Raw genomic sequence first — 21,690 nt, 5'->3', positions numbered from 1 at the left:
TCCCTTACTTGGACACAGTTGTGCTGAGCTAAATGCTAACATGCTGATTATAAGCAGAAATTAATTATCTTAGACTGGCATGTTAGCATGCTAACATTTGCTAATTAGCACCAACTATAAGTGTTTAAAAATCTCCATTGACTGTTCACTATTTAGAAAACTACTGAGAGTCTATTTCATATTAGTCTATTGTATAGGTGCTAGTGACTGTTGATGTGAAGAGGGTATAATATTTACCATGTTTACCATCATGATCATGCATGATAGCAAGCTAACATTCAGCTGAGGCTGAAGGGAATGTCAGTAGTTTTGCAGATAGTTAATCTAAAGCAAAGTATTACATAAAGTGAGATTTGGACCTGATGGCTGTGCTAGATGAAGCGTATAAGGGTTCACCAAAGTTGTTAGAATTTATTCTGATGAGAATGTGAATGTTTGTGCCAAACTGCATGACAGTCCATCCAACAGATATCAAAATACTTCAAACAAAACCACAAATTTCAACCTCATGGTTGCACTAGAAGAAATGCCATGAACACCCGAGTCAGTAGGGTTTATCCTCTGGTGACCATGAGTAACATAAATGTCCAAAATGTAATTGCACTCCATCCAAAAGTTGTTGAGATATTTCAGTGCGAAACAAAGACCAAATTACTCCTGATATACAGTGTAATTTAAAAGGAAAAAGTGTTGTTTTCTCCTGCTTCTGGAACCCTTTGGGGGTTTAACAGAGTTTTAGTAGGGAGACAGATATAATTTAAGATGGTAGCATTTGTTCTTTAAGTATTTTTTAGTTGGCTGACATATTGATTTAGCATTACAAATGATTAATTAGGTGCTGATGTTTTACAAGTCGATGTTGGCCTAAACACAAATGAGGTGGCAGAAGCAGTTTTTCTGCAGTGCTTAATGTGTGTGTACTTTAATAACAGAGAGGACATTACTCAGCACTTTTGACAGCTTTTACGTTCAGTTGCATGTAGTTATAATATGTAGTTGTATATTATCAGGTGTCCATTGATGTTTGAATGATATAAACATGCAAATAGCAGCTTCTGTGTTGGTATTTTGTTGAGTTTTTGTCCAGTGAGCAGCAGAGGCTCTGTGGATCTAAAAGACCAGGATCATGATTAGATTTATAAACAAGTACTATGATCTTAAAATCTATCCTGAAACTGACTGGAGGTCAGTGCAAGGACTTTAGAACATGAGCAATGCGATTTCTTTTCTTTTGTTCCAGTTGAAACTCCTGCAGTATCACTCTATACAAACTGTAATTGATTTACTGAGTTTTGGAGAGACCTGAGAGCTTTGCATTGCAGTAGTTGAAGTCTGCTTGAAATAAAAGCTTGCACAAGTCGCTGTGTGTTGAGGGAAAAAAAGAACATACTGACCTTTTTAGTTATGTTCATTTTCTGTGACCAGAAAAGTAGACTGAGACTGTAGTCAGTCACGCATACATTTCTTGCCTACGGTATAATGTCTAAGCCTCCTCTCTCTCTCTTAATTTGCAGTTGGTCTGCACAAATGGTTGTGAGGTTTACTATGTACTATATGGTGTTTGAGGTTTTTTTTGTCTGTATGTCCACTGGTGTTCAATAATATCTGAAGTATATGGATTGTAGACAAGAGTGTCTTTGATACAGGAATGTAGTAGCCATGTTGACTGGACATTCTGAGCCAAATTAATGTAAAATAATATATTGATAGCCTAGTGCACCATGAAAAAAGTAGATACTATTATTAGCTTTTGACGCTGATTATTTAGAATTACAATTCCCATAATGCTGCCATAGATGTGGTGAGTTAAGTTGTGGGCTACAACTTTAGCCTTTTTTTTTATGCAGAATTAGCTATCAGCAGTTCCTGTCTGCAGTGTACCGATGGATGTAAAGACAGCTTTCACTGTAATTAGTTTGATACTTTAGGAAAAGTAGAACCTCAGCTTTATCCTGATGCATTTAGAGGATGGAGATACCTTACTAGGGCGGTAAAGGGAGCTCAGATTATCAGGATCAACATCTATATAGAGCTGTGAGTCATCAGCATAACTGTGAAAATGTGTACTGTATTTGCAGAGGATCATCCCTAGCTGTAAAATATATAAAGTCTAAAAAAGTAGTGGACCTAGTTTTGAGCCTTGTGACACTCCATATGGAAATCAAGCAGAAGCTGCAATCTGGTACTAATTACTGCTATTTTTCCATTTTTCCATGAGTATGTTCAGGAGGCAATATGGTTGAAAAAGAGTGAAATTGTTTGTATTGCATTCACACATGTCAAGGTTATTATGGTTGAGTGAATATAACATATAGTAAACTGGTGAGTGGACCAAGATTTGAGCCTCGTGGTACTCCATCTGGATATGTTTTTATTATGTTGAGACAAGATGGTGCAGTCTGATGGAGAGGACCGTTTTACCGAAAAGTTACCCAAATTTGTTTTCCAGCCTATTATCAGTGGTGGAATGTAACTACATACATTTGCTTATGTGCTGTTTTTAAGTACAAGTTTGAGGTACTCTGAGGTATTACTGACTTTGACTTTGTAGATTCAGATTAATAACACAAAATATAATCAACTATTGTATTACAGTGTATTATTATGGATAAAGATAGGGCTGTGTTGATCCCTTGTTGAAATTCACAAGCTGCGGTCAATATAGTAAAGAAATATGCTCCACCTTTACTTGCTGCAGCATAAGGAATATGAGTCTGGATTACGCTATTCTGCATAATAAGTACTTTAACTCTTTGTACTTAATGATATATTGCTAATACTTTTGTTCTTTTACTGAAGTAAAAATTAAAATGCAGATTTTATTTTGTTACCCTAGTTTTAAACTGCTTTATTCCTACTTTTGCTGAAGTGAAATATATGATTGGGCCCACTTCATCCCTGCCCATTTACAGAACAATACTGGATTTTTGAGGCAGATACCATTTTCATTTGATTATAAATGCATGTATAAATAAACAGTCTTTATACTGATCCCTTAGATTTTTTTTTACATTTGTCTGTGACCAAGATACATATTATTTACATATTATACTATACATACATACATGCATACATACAATTCACAGTAGAAAAATGGCCTAAGAACAACAGGTGTTTTGACAATCCCCAGGAAGTATTTAGTCTGCATGGAGACATAAAGCAGACATGACAGATTGCTGCTGTTGGTGCAGGGAGATGAATCAGAGGTTTTTAACCCTGTGGGTTTTTCATCTCTGTGCTATCCCTGTAGCTTGTTGCCCATCAGGTGTTAGACTGAACCATTCACCTCCTGTCCTGTTTGGTGCAATCGGCAGGTAACATTAGCCAGGAGGTACATATGAAGAGAAAAGCAACAATGACGCAAAGCAGATTGGCTGAGTTCCAGCTTTGATTACAGACAAGCATCTCAGTGAAAACGAAGACAACAAGGCGGTCTCAACCCCCCCTCCCTTTGTCCGGGAGGCAAATGGGGCTTGGCGCTCCTCAAGGCCCTCTGGGGAGCCGCCGTGGCACCGTTACCCTGAGAAGGAGCTGCCGTGAACAGAAGATGCTCCTAATTAGTGCTGGTTGTGACTTCTTTCATGTGCAGCCTCTTTGATATGACGGCAGTGTGAGAGCACATATGAGCATATGCTTAATGCTCAAGAGGTTATATGAGAGGAAGAAATTGAGCGTAAAACTGTGCATACTACATGCATTCATGTCAAGGCTGTTAGGGTATTAAGTGGAGCCAAGAATACAACAGGGCAGCAAGTGAACATGTTGTCCCACTCAGACGATTCAGCTCTTGGAAAATACCCAGAATAAAGTGGTTAGGAATGTTTATTTTACAAAGTTTGAGCAAGATTGGGTTAGATTAAATTCAACTCTATTATCATTGCAGAGTTCAAGTACTGAGAATATGTTTTGTTATATACAGTAGGAACATGTTCAGCAAATGTAGCACACAATGCAGGTAGAAGTACAATAGTGGGAAGCGGAAAATGAATACAGGTGTATATGCTTATGGATCAGATAAACAGTACAGACAGTAGTATAAATATGATTACGCTACAGGTCATATATAAACAGTGCGTGCAGTAATATAAACATACATGGGTGTGTAGGAGCTTGTATATACATCCAGCACACTATTGTTAGGTTTAATATTTCCAAGATACTCTAAATTGTCTTGATTCAGATCATTACATTTTTTTTTAAAGTTTTGAATAAAAATACTTTTTCATCAGCTTCTTTTCATTTGTCAAGTTTCCATCCAAATGAAGCACAAATTGAAACTGATTAAACAAAAATAATAATAATAAAAAGAAGCAAAAGAAAATGCAAATGAATGCACGTCTGAAGGGTATTCATTTTCTTACCTAACTCTCTGAGCTGTTTTGAGTTAGCTGCTAACTGCTTCTAGCTGCTTTTTAAATCCACAGTGGTGGGTGGCACATGTAGCATATCAACAGAAAAGTCACACCCATCCCGTCCGTGCTCCTGTCCTGACAGCTATTAATTTAACCAGGCTTATAGGCCAGGCAACTCTGTCCCCCATTCCATGATCGTACCTTTTGTACAGAATGGCGGAGGAGGAATAACAGCAGGATATTCCCGCTTTGAACAGGCAGTGTTAAACAGGGGCTATAGATGGAGATGATCTGCCAAAGCCAAGTTAATATTAGCAATATAACCCTTATTTTACATTTGTTAAAATAATAAACACAAGCAGTAGTTTCCATCCGAATGCAGCACAGTATTTTACATTTTTTTTGAAGCTTCACAATTTCTGTTACAAATTTACAAAAAAGAAAGACATACTCATACATACAGAGCTCCAGTCAAACTTCAAATGATTGAAATCAAAGTGAAAAACCTGTGAAGATGACATTTCTGTTAGTTTGATGTATTCATGTGAGGAAGGTTGCAGTATTCTTATCACTCCACACAGATTCATGTACATCGTCATTTATTCACCTTCTGTTTCCATTGCACTTTGTTGCATTTTTGTTTGTCAATACACTTTTTATTTTGACCTCTTTGTTAGTTTTAATACCCAGATTGGAAACGTGTATAAAACAGGTGACTGGAAACCCACCTATTGTCTATTATTAAAGATTTTCTAAGCTGCACTATTACAAGAGTGGCCTTGTTCACAGTTTGTTCTGTTTGCACAAGTTGATCAGTCCGCTCCTTTTTGATTTTCTGTGAATTTTCTGTAAGTATTGGTACTTATGCGTGATACATGAACAAAGAAACAGGCTTTAAAGTGTCTCCTCTTGGACCTGTTATTATTTGAAAATGCTTAAATGCTGAAAGCCGAGGTGAGGTCAAGCTTTGTCAAAGCCACTCTTTATGCACTGGGACAGAAAACCCATTTTCATTTATTGTGCTGATAATGTGGCCACTTTGACACTTAAACCCTGGTGCAGATAAACTGAACAAAACAGTCATTATTTAGAAAAGAGTTTGAATTTTAATTCTGATCAAATCTCAGGACCAGAAAATGAAAAGACTGTTTGTGTGTTCAGGTACTTTTTCTGTTTACAGCTCCAAACACACTCTGGCTACCTTGTGCCACTGTGTGTTTGTTTTATTGACCTTGTCAGATGGATGCTGAGTGGACCGGTGATGGACAGCCAGTTGGCTCCTCTGGGTTCAGCTGACTCCTCATTTTTAACTGCTTGTCCTACTTTTATGCTCAGCACATACTGTTTGTGTCTGGAGCCATTTTCACCCTCCCCTGTCACTGCAAGACCATCCAATTTCCTTTCATGTTTTTTTTTTTTTAAGCATTTGTGACCATTTGGTTTTTAATTTCTGTATCTTCAGTACAGTCAACTTACCCAAAGAAGGGTAAAGTAATGTCTTGATATTCAGGGTTTCAGTCCTGTTTGATTTTGGTGACACCGGTGGTTACCTTGGTAACAGCAGCTGCGGTTTAATACTACAGCAAACACTCACTGAGCAGCAAGTCTGTCAGAAAGACGACCAATCAGTGTATCTGTTTACAGTGCAATCAAACAAATTGACATTGTCACATTTCATTACACTACATTTGTTTAGCTGACACTTTCATCCAAAGCAGCTTACCAGAAGTGCATTCAACCGTGTGGGTAAAAAGTGCAAGAATAAAGCAATTACTTCAGCTTCATCCAATACGCTGATCTACTGCAAGTGCTACATTTAGAGACAATAAGAGATAAAGATTTTCTTAATTAAAGCAAAAATTTCATGGGCCAAGATGCAGTCTGAGCAGATGAGTTTTCAGTCTGCGACAGAAGATGTGTAGAGATTTTGCTTTCCTGATGTCAGTGGGGAGTTCATACCACTGCTGAGGTGCCAGAAAAGCAAACAGTCGGGACTAAATAGACCTTGAAGGAGTAGCAAGCCGACTGGCAGCAGCAGAGTGGACGGGCTGGGGTTTATGGTTTGACTGTGTCCTGGATGTACGATGGACCTGAGCTGCACAATAGACAAATACCAGTGTCTTGAAGCGGATTCGATCAGCCACTGGGAATTGCATACTGTTGTTTTTTTGTTTTTGTTTTTTTTAATATAGTTTTGTTTTTGGTGTTTTTGCCTTTATTGACAAGACAGACAGGAAAGGTGGGGCCACAGTAGTGTTGTTTAAATTAGGAAGTCAACAATGGTGGAAATTCACAGAGGTCTTTTACGCAAGTACTTTACCTAAGTATGATTTTGAGGTACTTGTACTTCACTACTTGAGTATTTCCATTTGGTGTTACTTTATACTTATACTCCAAAACATTCTGGAGGCAAACATTGTTCCTTTCACTCCACTACAGGTATTTTAAAGCTTTAGTTCCTAGTCCATTAATACCAAATGTCACAACAGGTTCTCATTTCCAGATGGTCAAATATCCTTTGTCACTCTCCCCAGCATCTCATAGCAACGCACCGAGCCACCTTTAGCATATCTATGTGATGCACAGCTAAAGCACATTGTAAGATTTGTTGTTTTTCCTCTGCTGATTGTTTCTCTTTGTGTTTTGTATTTTAATGTATTTTGCTGCGTAACAGGAACCTGCTAAAAACCAGTTTTTAACTTAGTCAGCAGTCTGAACTGTAACACACAATGTTACCTTTTAATTCCTTTCCTGTATAAGTAAATAAATGAAATGAAATGAAAAACACGTGGTCGTGAAATGGTCACGTTAGGTTTAGGCAACGTAACGACTTGGTAAGGTTTAGATAAAACATCATGTTTTGGGTTTAAATAGGTACATTTTTACGGAACGTGATGTAAATTTGTCACAAGTGTGTCACGTTGATTTTTGGTTTTGCACGGGACATAGGTATGTAAGTTAACTTTACGTTAAAACAACATTGACATTTGTGTCACATAATACAAACAGCGGAGTGCTAGATTGATGTACAGTTTTGTAGACTCATAGACCACACCTCTGTCTCTCCAGCGACATTCAAACTTTCTTGGTCTTTATAATACGTCACCTGCTTTCAGCATCAGATATTGCTGCAGAGGGGTTTACTTTTGAGTTAGTTAAAAGCCTGGTCGATCTTAAACACATTAAAGGGTGCCTTTGGCGTTGATATCACACGTCGAGGGGTTTGGCAAAGCTTCGCTGTTTAAAACCGTAGGAACGAGGGCAGGCTGAGTTTAATCGTAATACATCCAGGCCCGCAAAAAATCTGCACCTGCAGAATTCTGATGACACCCCAGCAGATTTTCTTTTTTCCGAAATAAATATTCTCTATCATATTACAAGCAAAAATAATTCTGCTAAATTCAGCAGATTTTCAATCTAGATCACGCTGAAAACTAAACAAAAATTCCGTCTTTGATGTATTATTATAGATTCATTTTTTTTTTTTACATCGTTATAGATTCATCTACCCAGCAGTATATGAAATAATAAAAAATAGCTCCACCTTAATAAGCTGCAACATTAAAGTGATGTATATATTAATGCATCAATAATTATAATCCAGTAATGTCTAATATACATTATTCTGAAATAGGCCATACTACAATATACTTAAAGTGTACAGTACTGCTAGTTTTGTTTAAAAAGATCTGAGTTGTTCTCGCAGCGTGAATAACATAACCACTGTTTTATTGTCACTGCAGTTCTTTCAAGCGGAACATACTGTCTTTTTTGTGTTTGCTTTTATTGTTTTCACACGTTTCACTTGCGTTTTGTGCACACATTTAACTGTCCTGCACACTCACAGTGTAGACAGGAGCACAGATGGACTTGATGCACAGGATGTGGCTAGCATCCTGTCTCCTTCAACACTTTCTCATCCCTGTTAATGAGAGATGGTACAATTGTGCTGCGCCATCAGGGCTGCAAAGTCTCTCCAGTCATTCTGTGAGCTTGGCCCGCTGTGGGTGATGAGCGATGGAGGATACAGCAGTGTTGCTTGGCTTTTTGTGGTAGCAGGAGGAAGGTGAGACAGATTTGCTGAGATTGGAAGCCAGCAGGCGCGACGGAGTAGCAACACATCGGATCAGAATTTGACATTCATTAATGCCGGAGAATCATTAATCAGCTGCAGAGGATCAGCTCCACAAATAGCAAAACTTAGCTCCTCTCACATCCAATTTGACTTGTTCGCATTTGATTTTATTTCTTTACCTGGCTCAGAGCTCAGTGTATACCCGCATGCATTGACTGACAGGCAGTCTACGAGAGGATATATTACTTCCCCTGTTCACACCTACTGTGAGAGCAGTTTAGTGTCTTTGGGCAAAGAGAACATGCAAACGCCACACATAAAAGAGTCCAGGTTGGTGCTGCTAATGAGCAGATCATGTTAGAATAATGACCACTCACCCAAGAAAAACTACTTACTGTACTGTACTGTACTTACTGTAAAAATCTAAATTTGCATTCAAGCTAGTGATAACCCTTCCTCTTAAAAAACTTCTTAGCTTTAGGGTTAGAAATATCACCACTTTGGTCCAGACTAAAATATCTGAACAACTATTGGATGTTTTCCTATGATTTTTGGTTTAGACCACAGATTGTGTAAAATAATGGGCATAGCTACTGTGACATCAGCCATTGGATTTTCAGCTGTCGCCGTCTTGGTTTTTTGGAGCCAGAAGTGACCATATTGAGACAAGAGGTGGGCACTGTGGAGTGAGGGGTGGATCTTACTGAGAAGATGGGGACACTAGTGGCAAATGGCCTGTCACTTAATGCAACCCACCCTTAATTATGACTAACTTTAAAGTTAAAGCAATTCACCAGAATTCACCAAGATAGAGACCAAAACCATTTTTTAAACAAGACTGTAAACATGTTTATTTCTGCTGTAAAGTTGGGCATGTTAACATAAAGTTATATGGCAATTGACTCCATCTTGGAGCCAGCCTCAAGTGGTCGTGTGAGGAACTGCAGTTTTTGGCACTTCATGTTAGCTTCATTTTTCAGCCTCGCAGGTTGCTGGTTTATACATTCATGATCCCCTGCTGGATGACTTGTAATAACTGTGATGATTCTCTAACTGTAGCACCATCATGAGCTTGACATTCTTGGTTTTGAGTAGCGGTGTACGTCACAAGTTTCATCATGATACCATATTATGTTGATATCACAAGGTCTGCTTCAGTAAGATTTTGATTCAGTTCAGGGGCCTGTGATCGATATGAGATGATATTGGTAATTATCCTCATTGTCTTTTTATTGGTTGCTTTTCATTGTCTGCCTGGTGCTCAGCTGCTGCACTGTTTGAATGTTTGGGAAGGCAATGTGCTTGGACGGAAAACAGGACATAGATGTGCCATGAGAATTTTTTTTTTTTTTTTTTAAAAAAAGGCATCTCTTAAAAATGATTAGATGAATTGATCTTTTCAGTTTGCATCAAAAATATATCTTAACATCCCTAGTTTTGAACAAAATAGCTCAAGAACTATTGGATGGATTGCCAGGAAGTGTGGTTAGACATTCATGTTCCCCTCTGGATTAAATGTAACAACTCTGGTGATGCTCTGATTTTTCATTTATCTTCATCTTTAGGTCAAAATTATAACTTGTATATGACAAAGTACCTGCAAAACTAATGGCATTCCCATCGACATTAACTGTACTTTATGTTTAGTGCTAATTAGCAAATGATAGCATTTAACTAAGATGGTGAACTCGGTAATAATAGCCTACTTGCTTGACATCAGCATGTTAGCATTGTCACTGTGACTGTTCTCCCTCCTTGTGATGGAGCCCTGTGATCTTGAAAAAATAAATTGCTCCTGAGCACAACGTGACGATTCAAAGGTTGTGTAACAGTTCAGCTGGCCTGAGCTCAAAGCATTCTTGTTCATATACGTGTAGATACAATACAGTAGGTGTGCTCTGTTTACAGTGGGGAGTCAACAGGTCTCATAGTGAACCTTTTCTTTTCCTTCCTGCTCCTCCTGTCCTACAGGAACATCCGTCTCCAGACCAGACCTTTGGCCCCGGCCCGTCTCTCCACAACAATGAACTCCTCGCCCCACGGCTCCCGTGCCTCCATTGACATCCTGGAGGAACTCCAGCTGATTGCTGCACAGAACCTGGAAAAACTGGACATCAACAAATACTATGAGGTCGTCTGTGAGCTGGGGAAGGGCACCTATGGGAAAGTGGACCTGGTCATCCACAAAATCAGAGGTAACTGCAGAGAGTTTGAGCTGATACTAAATGTTAGATGTTTCCCACATTTACATGTGTTTTGAAGTGAGGCAAAGCAGGTCCGTCAAGCTTTGATTTTCTCCACAAGTGCTGTTTGTAGGATTGTTATAAAAGCAATACTTTGTGTTTGAAGAGCAACTTAACACTGTTTTCAGCTTCAACACATTCAAAATATGCATCTGAACCTCTGCTAAACTTTCAGAGAAGCCTAGATATACAATAACAGCTGATGATGAATTCATAGAAATGTAGGGAAATAATAATGTATCTCTCGTGTTCTCAGTAACGTCAGCTTCAGTACAGTTCAGTTCAGTTCAGTTCAGTTCAGTAAACACTTCTCCAGTGACTCTCTGTGGCTTTGATGAAATATTATAATGAAATGAATAACTGTTATTTTTCAACATTTCAGTTTAATTCATCACTGTTGTAACCCTAAAGTGATACTTACATTTTCCAACTGTATAAATGTGAAGCCTACACACTGAATAAAAAAACGTTTTTAACATCTCGTCAACTATGTGCGTCATATGTCTACGGCCTGGCACCTTTTCCTGAAATTTGCCAAATCTCAATAGCGATGGCCAAGCTTGAGTCTCCTTAGTGAGGCTGGCTATTGATTCCAAATCCCAAAAAAGAAAATGTCTTGGAGGAAAATAGAGAATTTCAAAGCTTTCATCACAAACGCTTCAAAGATTAAGTATTCATTCATGAATAGTCCATTGCAGAGTAGCTGTAGATCATCTAGGCTGGGTTGCCGTCACTATAAGGCACAAATATGTACTGCGGCTTCAGACAGATTTTTTGACTTTTTGTTTTGCCAAAAGTGGCTCTTTTGATAGTAAAGGTTGCCGACCCCTGACCTACACTGACCACCAATACTGTACTTCTGAGCTTTTTAAACTGCTAGCAGAGGCAGTGAAGGCAGCCAGATCCCAACAAGCCAAACATGGGACAAAGAATTATGTTTGTGTGGGACAGTGTGCGACACGTTACCAATGCTGAGAGGTAGTCTAAAACTTAGATATAATGTCTGTCTAACTTAAAACATAAACATTTCTATTCTGTCTTTCCTCCTCTTTGTGGTAGTTGTCATTATATTCCTACAGTCTCCGCATACTTTGTGACTTTGTGGAGACTCAAAATTTTCCCCATTGGGCATAGCGTATTTGACGATGATTGGTACCTGCATTTGACTCATGTGCGCGTAGTTTGATTGACATCCATTCCAACCCTGTGACATGATTGTCATGCAGTGGTTTGACTTGTGAAAGCTAGAGCCAATCAAAATGCGGGACAAATATGTAGGATGAAGGAGAAGGGATAAAAATGCTGCATTCAAAATTTTACCTAAGTAAACATCCAAAAGTATTAGCATCAAAATATACTGAAAGTACTAAAATTAAAATGCAGAATGTCCCATTTCAGAATAATTATTGATGCATTAATGTGTTTGTCATTTTAATTTTGCAGCTGGTAATACACTGTTGTGTCGCATAACCAATAGTTATACATCATAATTTATCAGTGGGCTAATAGTTTGTGCTTAATAATCTTAATTATCTGCGAGGTAACTAAAGCTGTCAAGTGGTAAAAACTTTTCACCATCTGGCTGCTGTTTGATGCTTTAGTCCAAAAGGAAATAGAAAGATCCACTATCAATGAGTCCATCTTTCTTCAGGATGGAACAGGAGACGGTCTGCATTTTAAGTTTCAATTCATCACCTCTTGTGGGAGGACAAGGCATCACCTCCAGAAATGTATTAGTCCAGAGGGAGCAAATCTTCAAGGCTGCAGTTGGTGGAAATTGAATGTTGCTCTCTTTCTGTGGCCCTTACTTTGTGATTCAGAGCGATAAGACAGGGTCATTTTATATAACAACAGTGCAGCTTTAAAATGCTTCACTCTGGTATCACGGCAGCAGCATGCACTGAGAGAATCAACAATAATCCTGTTTTCCCCCTCAATCAGGTAAAGCACTCTCGTCACTAAAGTGTTTACTTTTGCAAACCAAATCCGAGGTAATGTAGGCCACCTTTTCATGCAGTAATTTAACTCAGATCTGGATCCAGACAGCTCAATTCACTACTTAACTTATGGAAAATCTGTTCAACCTTTTCACATTAAAAGCCCCAAAATGTTGCCCATCTGCTCCAAGCTTCTTAATCGTCTCTTTTTATGGAGCACAGAAGCCATTTTAGAGAGGCTGCAGTCTGTCACAGAGATGAATTCTGACCTTTTCCAGTCTGTAAAGTGTGCAGTTGGATTAAAAAAAAAACAACAACAACAACACGTGCCCATGGTTTCATTATCTGCTACTTTATCACCAGTGTCCCCTCAAGAGTTGTTAGAGAGCCAGTGGAGATTTAATCATGTGACGCTGGTCAGTGGAAATGGCATGTTAACTATGAGAATAAATGGGCTGAAGGCCACGTAATTTCTGACCTTTCTGAATCACAATTGTGTGCAAATGCACTCAGTGACGAAAGAAACTCAAATGTGAATTGGTCACAGAGTTCAGTGAGAAGTAGGGATGCCTTGATGGTGTTTTGATATTTATTAACTGCCAACCAAATCCAATATTTTATTTTGTACATATTTTCCTTCATATTACAGCTGCACACTGATGCTACAGTAACATTTCATTAAAATACAGTCACGTTAGTACAACAGTTTAAAATGGGGTAAGAGCTCTGCTATAATGTTTTAAGAAAATATAACCTGCATCTGTATAGTGTGCTTTAGTGTTTGGTATAACGTCTGTGCTTAGGAGTGTCTGTGTCGAAATATTCACATCCTTCACTTAAATAAAAGCACTAATACCACACCATAAAAATGAATTACAATTAAAAGTCCTGCATTGACAATGTTAGGAACAGTGTTTAAGATTCAGGGGGATTTAGCGGCCTCTAGCGGTGAGGATCGCAGATTGCAACCAGGTCAAACTTCTCCTGGTTAAGATTCCTGTAGTGTTCATTGTTTAGGGGGGTTTTTACCGGGAGCTGAATTGTCATCTTAGTTGAATGCAAAGGTCTCTTTCTCTCCAAAACAAACCGACCAGGTGATTAAAACTGGTAAAAACCGAGAATAAGGTAGCTTCTCCTCTCCAAAACAAACTGCCCCGGTAATTTAAACCAGTACAAAAACTGAATAAAGCTGTTTCACATTAAAAATCTGTGTTTTTCATGGACCTGCTCCCTACGTAGATATAAACGACTGATTCTGAGGTAAAGAAAACACAATGATTTTTATTGTCGGGTCATTATACACTAAAGAAATCATATTTATTATGTTATATTCCATTTCTGCTGATATATCCCCCCTAAATCCTATACAGTGGACCTTTAAAACTAAAAGTAAGAAAGTATAATCAGGTAAATGTATTTAGAGAATTCAAAGTAAAAGTAGCAGCAAAAAACAGTAAGACTTATTAGAAAAAAAAAATAATTAAAAAGAAAATATTTTAGAAGCTAGAACCATAACATATTTGCTATTTATGCATGTAAAATGACTTCAACAATTAAATAAATGGCAGTTGATTTTTCTCTCAGCTGATTACTTGTTCCAGCTCCACTTTAGTGAATTTTTAGGATCTTTAATCTATTAAAATGAAAGATTTTTAAATACAAAATATATGTAGAAGATATAAAATAAAATGCTTTGTTGAACAAACTAGTAACTACAGCTGTTAAATAAATGTAGTGCAGTAAAAAGTTCAATATTTGCCTCTGAAATGTTGTGGAGTAGAAGCATAAAGTAGCATTAAAGAAAATACTCGAGTAAAGTACAAATACTTGAGTAAGTGCCTAGTTACATTTCATCCCTGTCAAAAAAACCTAAAGGCTATGATTAATAATAGTTTGTTATTTTTTTTTTATCACTATAGGTTTGAACAGTTTATTTAATTATAATTTTAATCCATTAGGTAATGAAAATCTCCACAGTGAGGGGATCAGTCAGGGGTCAGTCAGCAGACGGCACGGAGCTCTCAGAGATTCAGTTTCTTGCACGAGGGCTCTTCAACAGGGCAGATGCCAGTTTAAATCTTGTCTCTAAATTCAGTGTAGTATAAACCATCAGTAATGCCCATTTAATATTCCAAAATTTGAAATTAATCTGATATTTTCCATCTTAATACACGAGAGATAAATTGTGGTTTCACAGTGATGCAGTAACATTGTTAAATTGTCACAAAGTAATATAAAAACCTTGTTTATGTGTTGTTACGGACTGATACAGTAACATTACAGGTCAGTGGGGTAGATTAGAAATGTAGGTTATCTTTAGCTTTAGTTTCTGCCCTGAAACCCTCACAGTTGTAGCAGAGTTCCTCTGAACAGATGGTGTTTGTCTTTGCATATTATCCAGCAGGCTGATTTAACAAAGCAACTCATTTTCCAAGTAAACATGAAACAGCTATAGCAACAAGTTGCACAAGCTGCTGCTTGTTGGCTGCTGTGCAGATCAGACGATGCTGCATGGGCAGGGAGGAAGCTGTCTGCTACATTTAGAGATGATATACTAACTTTCACGGCGTGTTTGGGAGCTATTACATAAATGTTGCTGCCTATTAATGGAATCAGAAGAAGATACTAGTTACATTTACATGAAGGTGTGAGTGTGTGTGTTTTGGGCTAGCTGCAGTATTTGTGTACAATACCAGGGTATTTAGAAATCCCAAAGGTATGATTTTCAATACCGTCAAAAATACAGATGGTTCTCTTTCTATTAAACTGATATTGAGGCGAAGTATTGTAGTGAACAGCACGTGCCACCAGAGGTCACTCTCCAGTGGTGGAACAGGCAACTTGAGCTGAGAAAGATGGCGACTGTGGGTGGTGGGGATAACTTTATAGGACTAGTAATAAAGAGAAATGCCTCTGCTCCTGTTTGGCAGTATCGCCACATATAACTTTATTTTGAAATGACGTATTCCAACTACAAAAGCAATTTATTAGCCACATGATTTTTATTCAACATATCATCTCCATTCAGCCCGCTGATATGACGGTATCTGCTGCAACCAGTAAGCATCATCTGCATGTCCTAAATATTCATTATTCTATGGGCCAGAAGTATTTAAACCTAGCAACACTTGTCTAAGTAGCCTAATTGCATATTAGAAACATAGCACCAATACACACACACTATGGCGTATGAAAATGTCTGTAAGGTATAAAGAAACAGATTTTGCCCAAGCCTAGTGTGTACATACAAAAATATATATAAAGCAGTGTTTATAGTATAAATACTGAGTTTAGATTATAGTACAAATAGAAATATTTGTTATAGTTGGAATGAGCACTGGTGTACTCAGATCCATGACTTAAGTAAAACTATGAAAACCACGATGTAAAAGTCCTGCACTGAAAAATGTTACATGAGTAAAAGTATGTAGGTATCATCAGGAAAATGTACTTAAGGTAATGAAAGTATAAAAATGTCCCCTGTGACTGTTACCCTAAAACTTCAATTAATAGCCCAGGCTACTGAAATGAACAGGCCTTTATTTGGGACAGGCCTTTAATTGCTTTCACACAAAAGCTCAACTAAGATGGGAAATACAATCAAATTGTTTATTTAAACCAGTATGAATATTACTTGTATAGAAATTAGGCTATAGATAATATATCAAATTAATTTGATCTAACTCAGACAGACAGGGCATCAGAGAGGAGTACAACACCCTGCATACCAACACAGCCCCACTTTATCCTGTTAAAAAAAATACTCACAACTTGAAATAATTTGAATGAATAAACATTTTAATTCTTTTGATCTGAGGACCCGTATGGACTAAAGGAATATGAATAAATTACATGGTAATCAAGGAATTGACACATAATTTGAGGTAGCCAACAACCCAGGTTTATACATCCAAAGAGCTTCTATAAAAAAATGAACTGCTTGGCAACCAGACCAGGCCTCTAATGGAGACGTTTATATGTCAAAATGTGTAGCCACACCAGGCTAGTAAAAGGGACTGTGCATTTAACTGAGACTAGGTTACTATTATATATTAGAATATTAGATGGTTATGACTTATTTTCAAATTTTTCGGATTAATTTGCTGATTGTCCATTAGTCAACTGATTGTTTTAATAAGGAAAGATTAATTTGCACAGCAAATACATGAAGAAGTTATAAAATCTGAAGCTTTGTTAAAGTAACATGTAACTACATCTGTCAAATAAATGTATTGATGGGAAAAAAAATCATAATTTCCCTCTGAAATGTGATGGAGTAGAGAGTAGCATGAAAAGGAAAGACTGAAGTAAAGTTTAAGCACCTCAAAAATGTACTGAAGTAAAGAACATGAGTAAATGTACTTAAAAAAAAGTGCAAGACCAGCATAAAATAGAAGTAAATGAAAAAATAATGAGTTTCAGTTGCACTAAGCCTTGTATCTACTTATTTATTTTCAGAGCGTCAGCATGGAGGAAACTCCTCTTGCATCATGGCATTAAGACCAAACCGAGAGCCTTCCCCCTCTTGACCTTTTCTAAAGTGTCTGCACACTGTAAAAACTGCACAAAGCACTTTGCAGAGCTGATCCGGTGGTATTGGAGAAGTGTCCCCTCTCATCTTAGCTGACACACTGACTGTTGGTGCAGAGAGAGGCAGACGTGGTGGCAGCTCTCCAGGTTTATATTGTCTGGGGTATTTCAGATTAGCTCTGGTGATTTCTCTCCCCTTGCTGCTCCTCTTGTTGCAGTTAAGTGTCTGCTGAGGTGAGCTGAGCCTCCGAACCTCACAAATTAACTTTACCGCGTTCCCTCCAGACAGCTAAATGCATTCTGTGCATCCTTTTACCTTCTTATATCAAGGGAATTTATTCACATCTTATCTCGTGCCCAGCTCTCTGTGAGGACATGTTTGCAGCTAGAAACATCACAAAATGCCCGACATAAAAGCAGTGGTGAAAAGAACATTTACATAAGTACAGATTTTAGGTATTTGTACTTTCTAGCTCTGCATGAAGGCAGATCAACCTCGTGGTCACTCTGTGGGAACATAACTTGTCTGGCAGAGGATGTGAAAAACAGCAGGATTTAGCTCAGTGACACTATACATCTTAATTATTCATCAAATTTGGATTTTAATTAAGTTCCATCCACGCAATTAGGAGGCTGTGAATAAATCCCCCAAACACTTTAATATGCTGGAAGAAGAACAGGAAGAATCTGGAAATGAGACTTATAGAGTTATGTAACATTTGTCTGTCCTCCTTTTTCCAGGCACAAAAATGGCCCTGAAGTTTCTGAGGAAGAAGACCACCAAGCTGAAGAGCTTCCTGCGAGAGTACAGCATCTCCCTCTACCTGTCGCCCTGCCCCTTCATCATCAACATGTACGGCATCGCCTTTGAAACAGACGAGTACTACATCTTTGCTCAGGAGTACGCTCTGGCAGGAGATCTGTTTGACATCATCCCTCCACAGGTAAGAAAAATGGTTAGGTGTAATTTTTTTTTTTTTTTTTGTGACACTCACACTCTTTGGGGACACCATGTCCATTGTGAATAAATGTCCCTAAACCACCCATTATAACTCCAGATGTTGCCTGAGAGTTATCACATTTTAAAAAATTTCTTAAGCAGCAAGCTAATTCAGGAAGTGCTAAAAGCTAATTCGGCATACTTTTTCCTTGGGTGCTGATTTGCCAGATATGAAAACAAATGCAGGAAAAAAACTTTAAGACAACTTTTTGTATGCCCATGGCTTAATAATAATAATAATATGGCTTAATACTTTGGCTTTATTTTAAGCACATACTATTCTGACTTTTGACATTGACGTGTTATACTATGACTTTTTATGACATACTAAACATGGACTTTTTAAAATTTTACATATTAAACAATTTTAACGTAATTATTAATGACTCAGTGTGAATGACCTCTATTGACATTTTTGACACAATATACTATGACTTTTTATGGCTTACTAAACTATGACTTTATGACAATTTTGACATGCTATACTGACTTTTATTGACATTTTTAACATTTTTGACACAGAATACGAGAATACTATGACTTTTTTAGTGACATACTAAACTATGACTTCCCTGACATATGTGACATGTCATACTATTGTATGGCTTTTTTGACATTTTTGACATTACTGACATACTATTAACTTTTTTATGTCATACTTTAATATGACATTTTTTACATGCTATGGTTTTTACAAATTTGACATGCTATACCAAGACTTTTTACATTTTGAACATACTTTACTGGCTTTTTAATGGCATATTATAAATTTTCTATGACTTGACATTTTTTATGTAATACTGTAACTCTGAAGTGCAGTATTTACGTAATGAGAACAGGTTGTAGACGGGTGTGTGCATATATAGTGTATGTGGACAGACATTGTAGTCACAGTGTAGCAGTGTTGGAGTTTTTTCTTTTACTTTTTTCTTCTCTTTTTAGGTGGGACTACCTGAGACGGTGGCCAAGCGCTGCGTCCACCAGGTGGCCATCGCCCTGGACTACCTGCACTGTAAGAAGCTGGTCCACAGAGACATCAAACCCGAAAACATCCTTATTTTTGACAAAGAGTGCCGAAAGGTCAAGCTGTCAGACTTTGGCATGACGCGGCGCGCCGGCTCTCCAGTGAAGCGCGTTAGCGGCACGATCCCGTACACGGCACCCGAGCTGTGCGACACCTCGAGGCACGAGGGCTTCTGCGTGGACTACAGCACAGACGTGTGGGCGTTTGGCGTGCTGCTCTTCTGCATGCTGACGGGAAACTTCCCCTGGGAGAAGGCCATGCCGAACGACGCCTTCTACGAAGAGTTTGTGCGCTGGCAGCGTCGCCGAACAGGCTCAGTGCCGTCACAGTGGCGCCGCTTCACTGACGAAGCTCTACGAATGTTTCGTAGACTCCTCTCTATTGAGCAAGAGCGCCGCTGCTCTGTCAAAGAAGTCTTCAGCTACTTCAGCCAGTGCTGGATGTTGGACACGGAGAACGGGAACAGCAGCAGCTTGGCGAGCAGTGCGCCCCCTCTGGACATCAGCTCCTCGTCATCTGAAGAGGATGTATTAGTGGACAGACTGAAACAGCAGAGCTTGTCACCTGCTTGTGTGGTGGCGAAGGGGAGCATCATGATGGACACCCACTACTCCTCCATGTCCACCAACAGCTCGCCGTCCTCCACCGGCAGCTACGAGCGCGCCAACAGGGAAAACAACGACAGAGGACGCATCCTAGTGGCGACACCCATTGAGATCTGCGTGTAGAGGCGGCGGATGCTGTGTTTCAGGCTGCCTGCTCACATGTGATGCTGGTGTGAGCTGAGGAGGAAGCTTTCTCCGAGTGTGAGAAAGAGGAAGGAGAAAAGTGTGGCGACTGGTGCTTAGCGTCAGGATCAACACTCTGACATACCTTGTAGCTTCACTGCGGATTTACTCATTTCTGATGAAGATGAGCTCTGAGGAAATGAGCAGAGGGACGATCGCAAGCCTCCTGTATGTGGTTTATACTTACGATACTGAACTGAACTCAACAGACAACCTGTAAAGAAAAGAAGAGCAAACAAAAACGTAAATAATCCACAAGCAATATGTTCAAATGTTTGGAATAATCCAGTCACTGCAAAAATAATCTGTGAAGAAAAAGAGGCTTTCAGAAATATGATTTGTTGATGGTACTGTTGTGTGTTTATTGTAGTGTACATTTTCATGTTTTGGTAGATATATTTCTGTAAAGTGTCTTTTTTTTGTATATTTGTTTTTAATTTGGAGTTAAGTTATTTATTTATATCAGACACATAATTATGATTTGTTTAATGAGAGATCAGAAGCCTGTTTTTTAAATTTTCTCTCTGAGAAATGAAAATTATTAGAAATATGAACTACTGTAGAAGCAGGAGGCTTTCACAGACCTACTTTTCTTTATCTATTTGTCATCATGTTGTCGTGACCTCCCATAAAAGTAGAAATACACGGACTGTTCTTTCTCACCTAAAATGTCCTTTTTCATGTTTGCCTGTGATGCCTAAACCCACTTGTACAGTAGCAACCAACACTATGAGCGGCTGAAAGCGCACCGAACAGTCAGCGAGACTGTCCTCCCATTAAACTGCAGTATACTGGGACCATAACCAAATACGCCCACAGCCCATTTATTTAAGGAGAAAATCACATAACAATAATAATAATTATGTATTTGGTAATACAACAAATGGGATGAAAGCATAGAAAAGTATAAATAATATTCCTAATTTTCCTGCTTGCATGGTTGACAAAGACAATTGACATTGTACCTTTCATTAAACAGTTAACATTAATACTTTAGAGATATTTGGACTTTTTTTCTCTGAAAAATAGGCAAGAAAATATCCTTAACACTGAATATGCCAATTGAAGTATTTGGGGATACAACCTGCCCTCAACTTTTTATTCAAATTTTTTGCTGTTAAAATAATTAGAAGGTTTAACCCTGAAAATGTGACAAGATGGATGAATGTAGAAAACATTTCGGGATTAAAATGTTTTGGAAATCTCTCTTTTATGTTTTTCAGAAGTATTGCATGAACTGATTATTACTGTGGTGAACATTTGTTGAAATAAACACCCCGATAATTAAAAGTCCACTGTGTTCTCTTTTTTCCCCCTCTCTCTCTCTACAGGGCAGTCTGTTGGTGGGTCGGTCAACAGACATTTCCCAACCCTTCGGCAGACACAGTTTGTGCTCTATAGGAGGCTGAAATGTAGCATAAAGTGTCATCATAACGTATGCCACAGAAAGTGTCATAGTTACAGTATAGTATGTCATAAAAAAATCATAAAAGTAGTAGTAAAGTATCTTATAAAAAGGTCTAAAAAGTCATAGTGTATAGTTTGTCACAGAAATGTCCAAAAATTTTTAGTACAGTATGTCATAAACAAGTTGTAGTATATCTCATAAAATTCTGAAAATGTAAAGTATAGTTACTATACTATGAATTTTAGAAAAAAATGTTGTTTTTGACATTTAATGACATATATACTATAGTATGCCATTAAAAATTGTTAAAAAATATTGTAGTATGTCACAAAA

The 21,690-nt window shown here is 38.1% G+C and overlaps 1 protein-coding gene across 1 annotated transcript in view; it reads left to right on the top strand.

Annotated features, from left to right (window-relative positions):
- Positions 1 to 21,224, top strand: part of unm_sa1261 (un-named sa1261) — a 28,511-nt gene extending 7,287 nt beyond the window's left edge. Inside the window, exons 2-4 of the mRNA XM_049561973.1 lie at positions 10,399 to 10,622; positions 17,879 to 18,081; positions 19,080 to 21,224. Of these exons, the coding sequence (XP_049417930.1) occupies positions 10,451 to 10,622; positions 17,879 to 18,081; positions 19,080 to 19,889 (1,185 nt within the window). The 5' untranslated portion in view covers positions 10,399 to 10,450 and the 3' untranslated portion in view covers positions 19,890 to 21,224. The remainder of the gene's footprint in view (positions 1 to 10,398; positions 10,623 to 17,878; positions 18,082 to 19,079) is intronic.
- Positions 21,225 to 21,690: the final 466 nt, after the last annotated feature.

This window comes from Epinephelus fuscoguttatus, linkage group LG19 (genome assembly GCF_011397635.1).
Source record: "Epinephelus fuscoguttatus linkage group LG19, E.fuscoguttatus.final_Chr_v1".
Taxonomy (NCBI): Eukaryota; Metazoa; Chordata; class Actinopteri; order Perciformes; family Serranidae; genus Epinephelus; species Epinephelus fuscoguttatus.
Note: the sequence above shows the minus strand (reverse complement) of the source record. Positions and strands in the feature narration are given on the sequence as shown.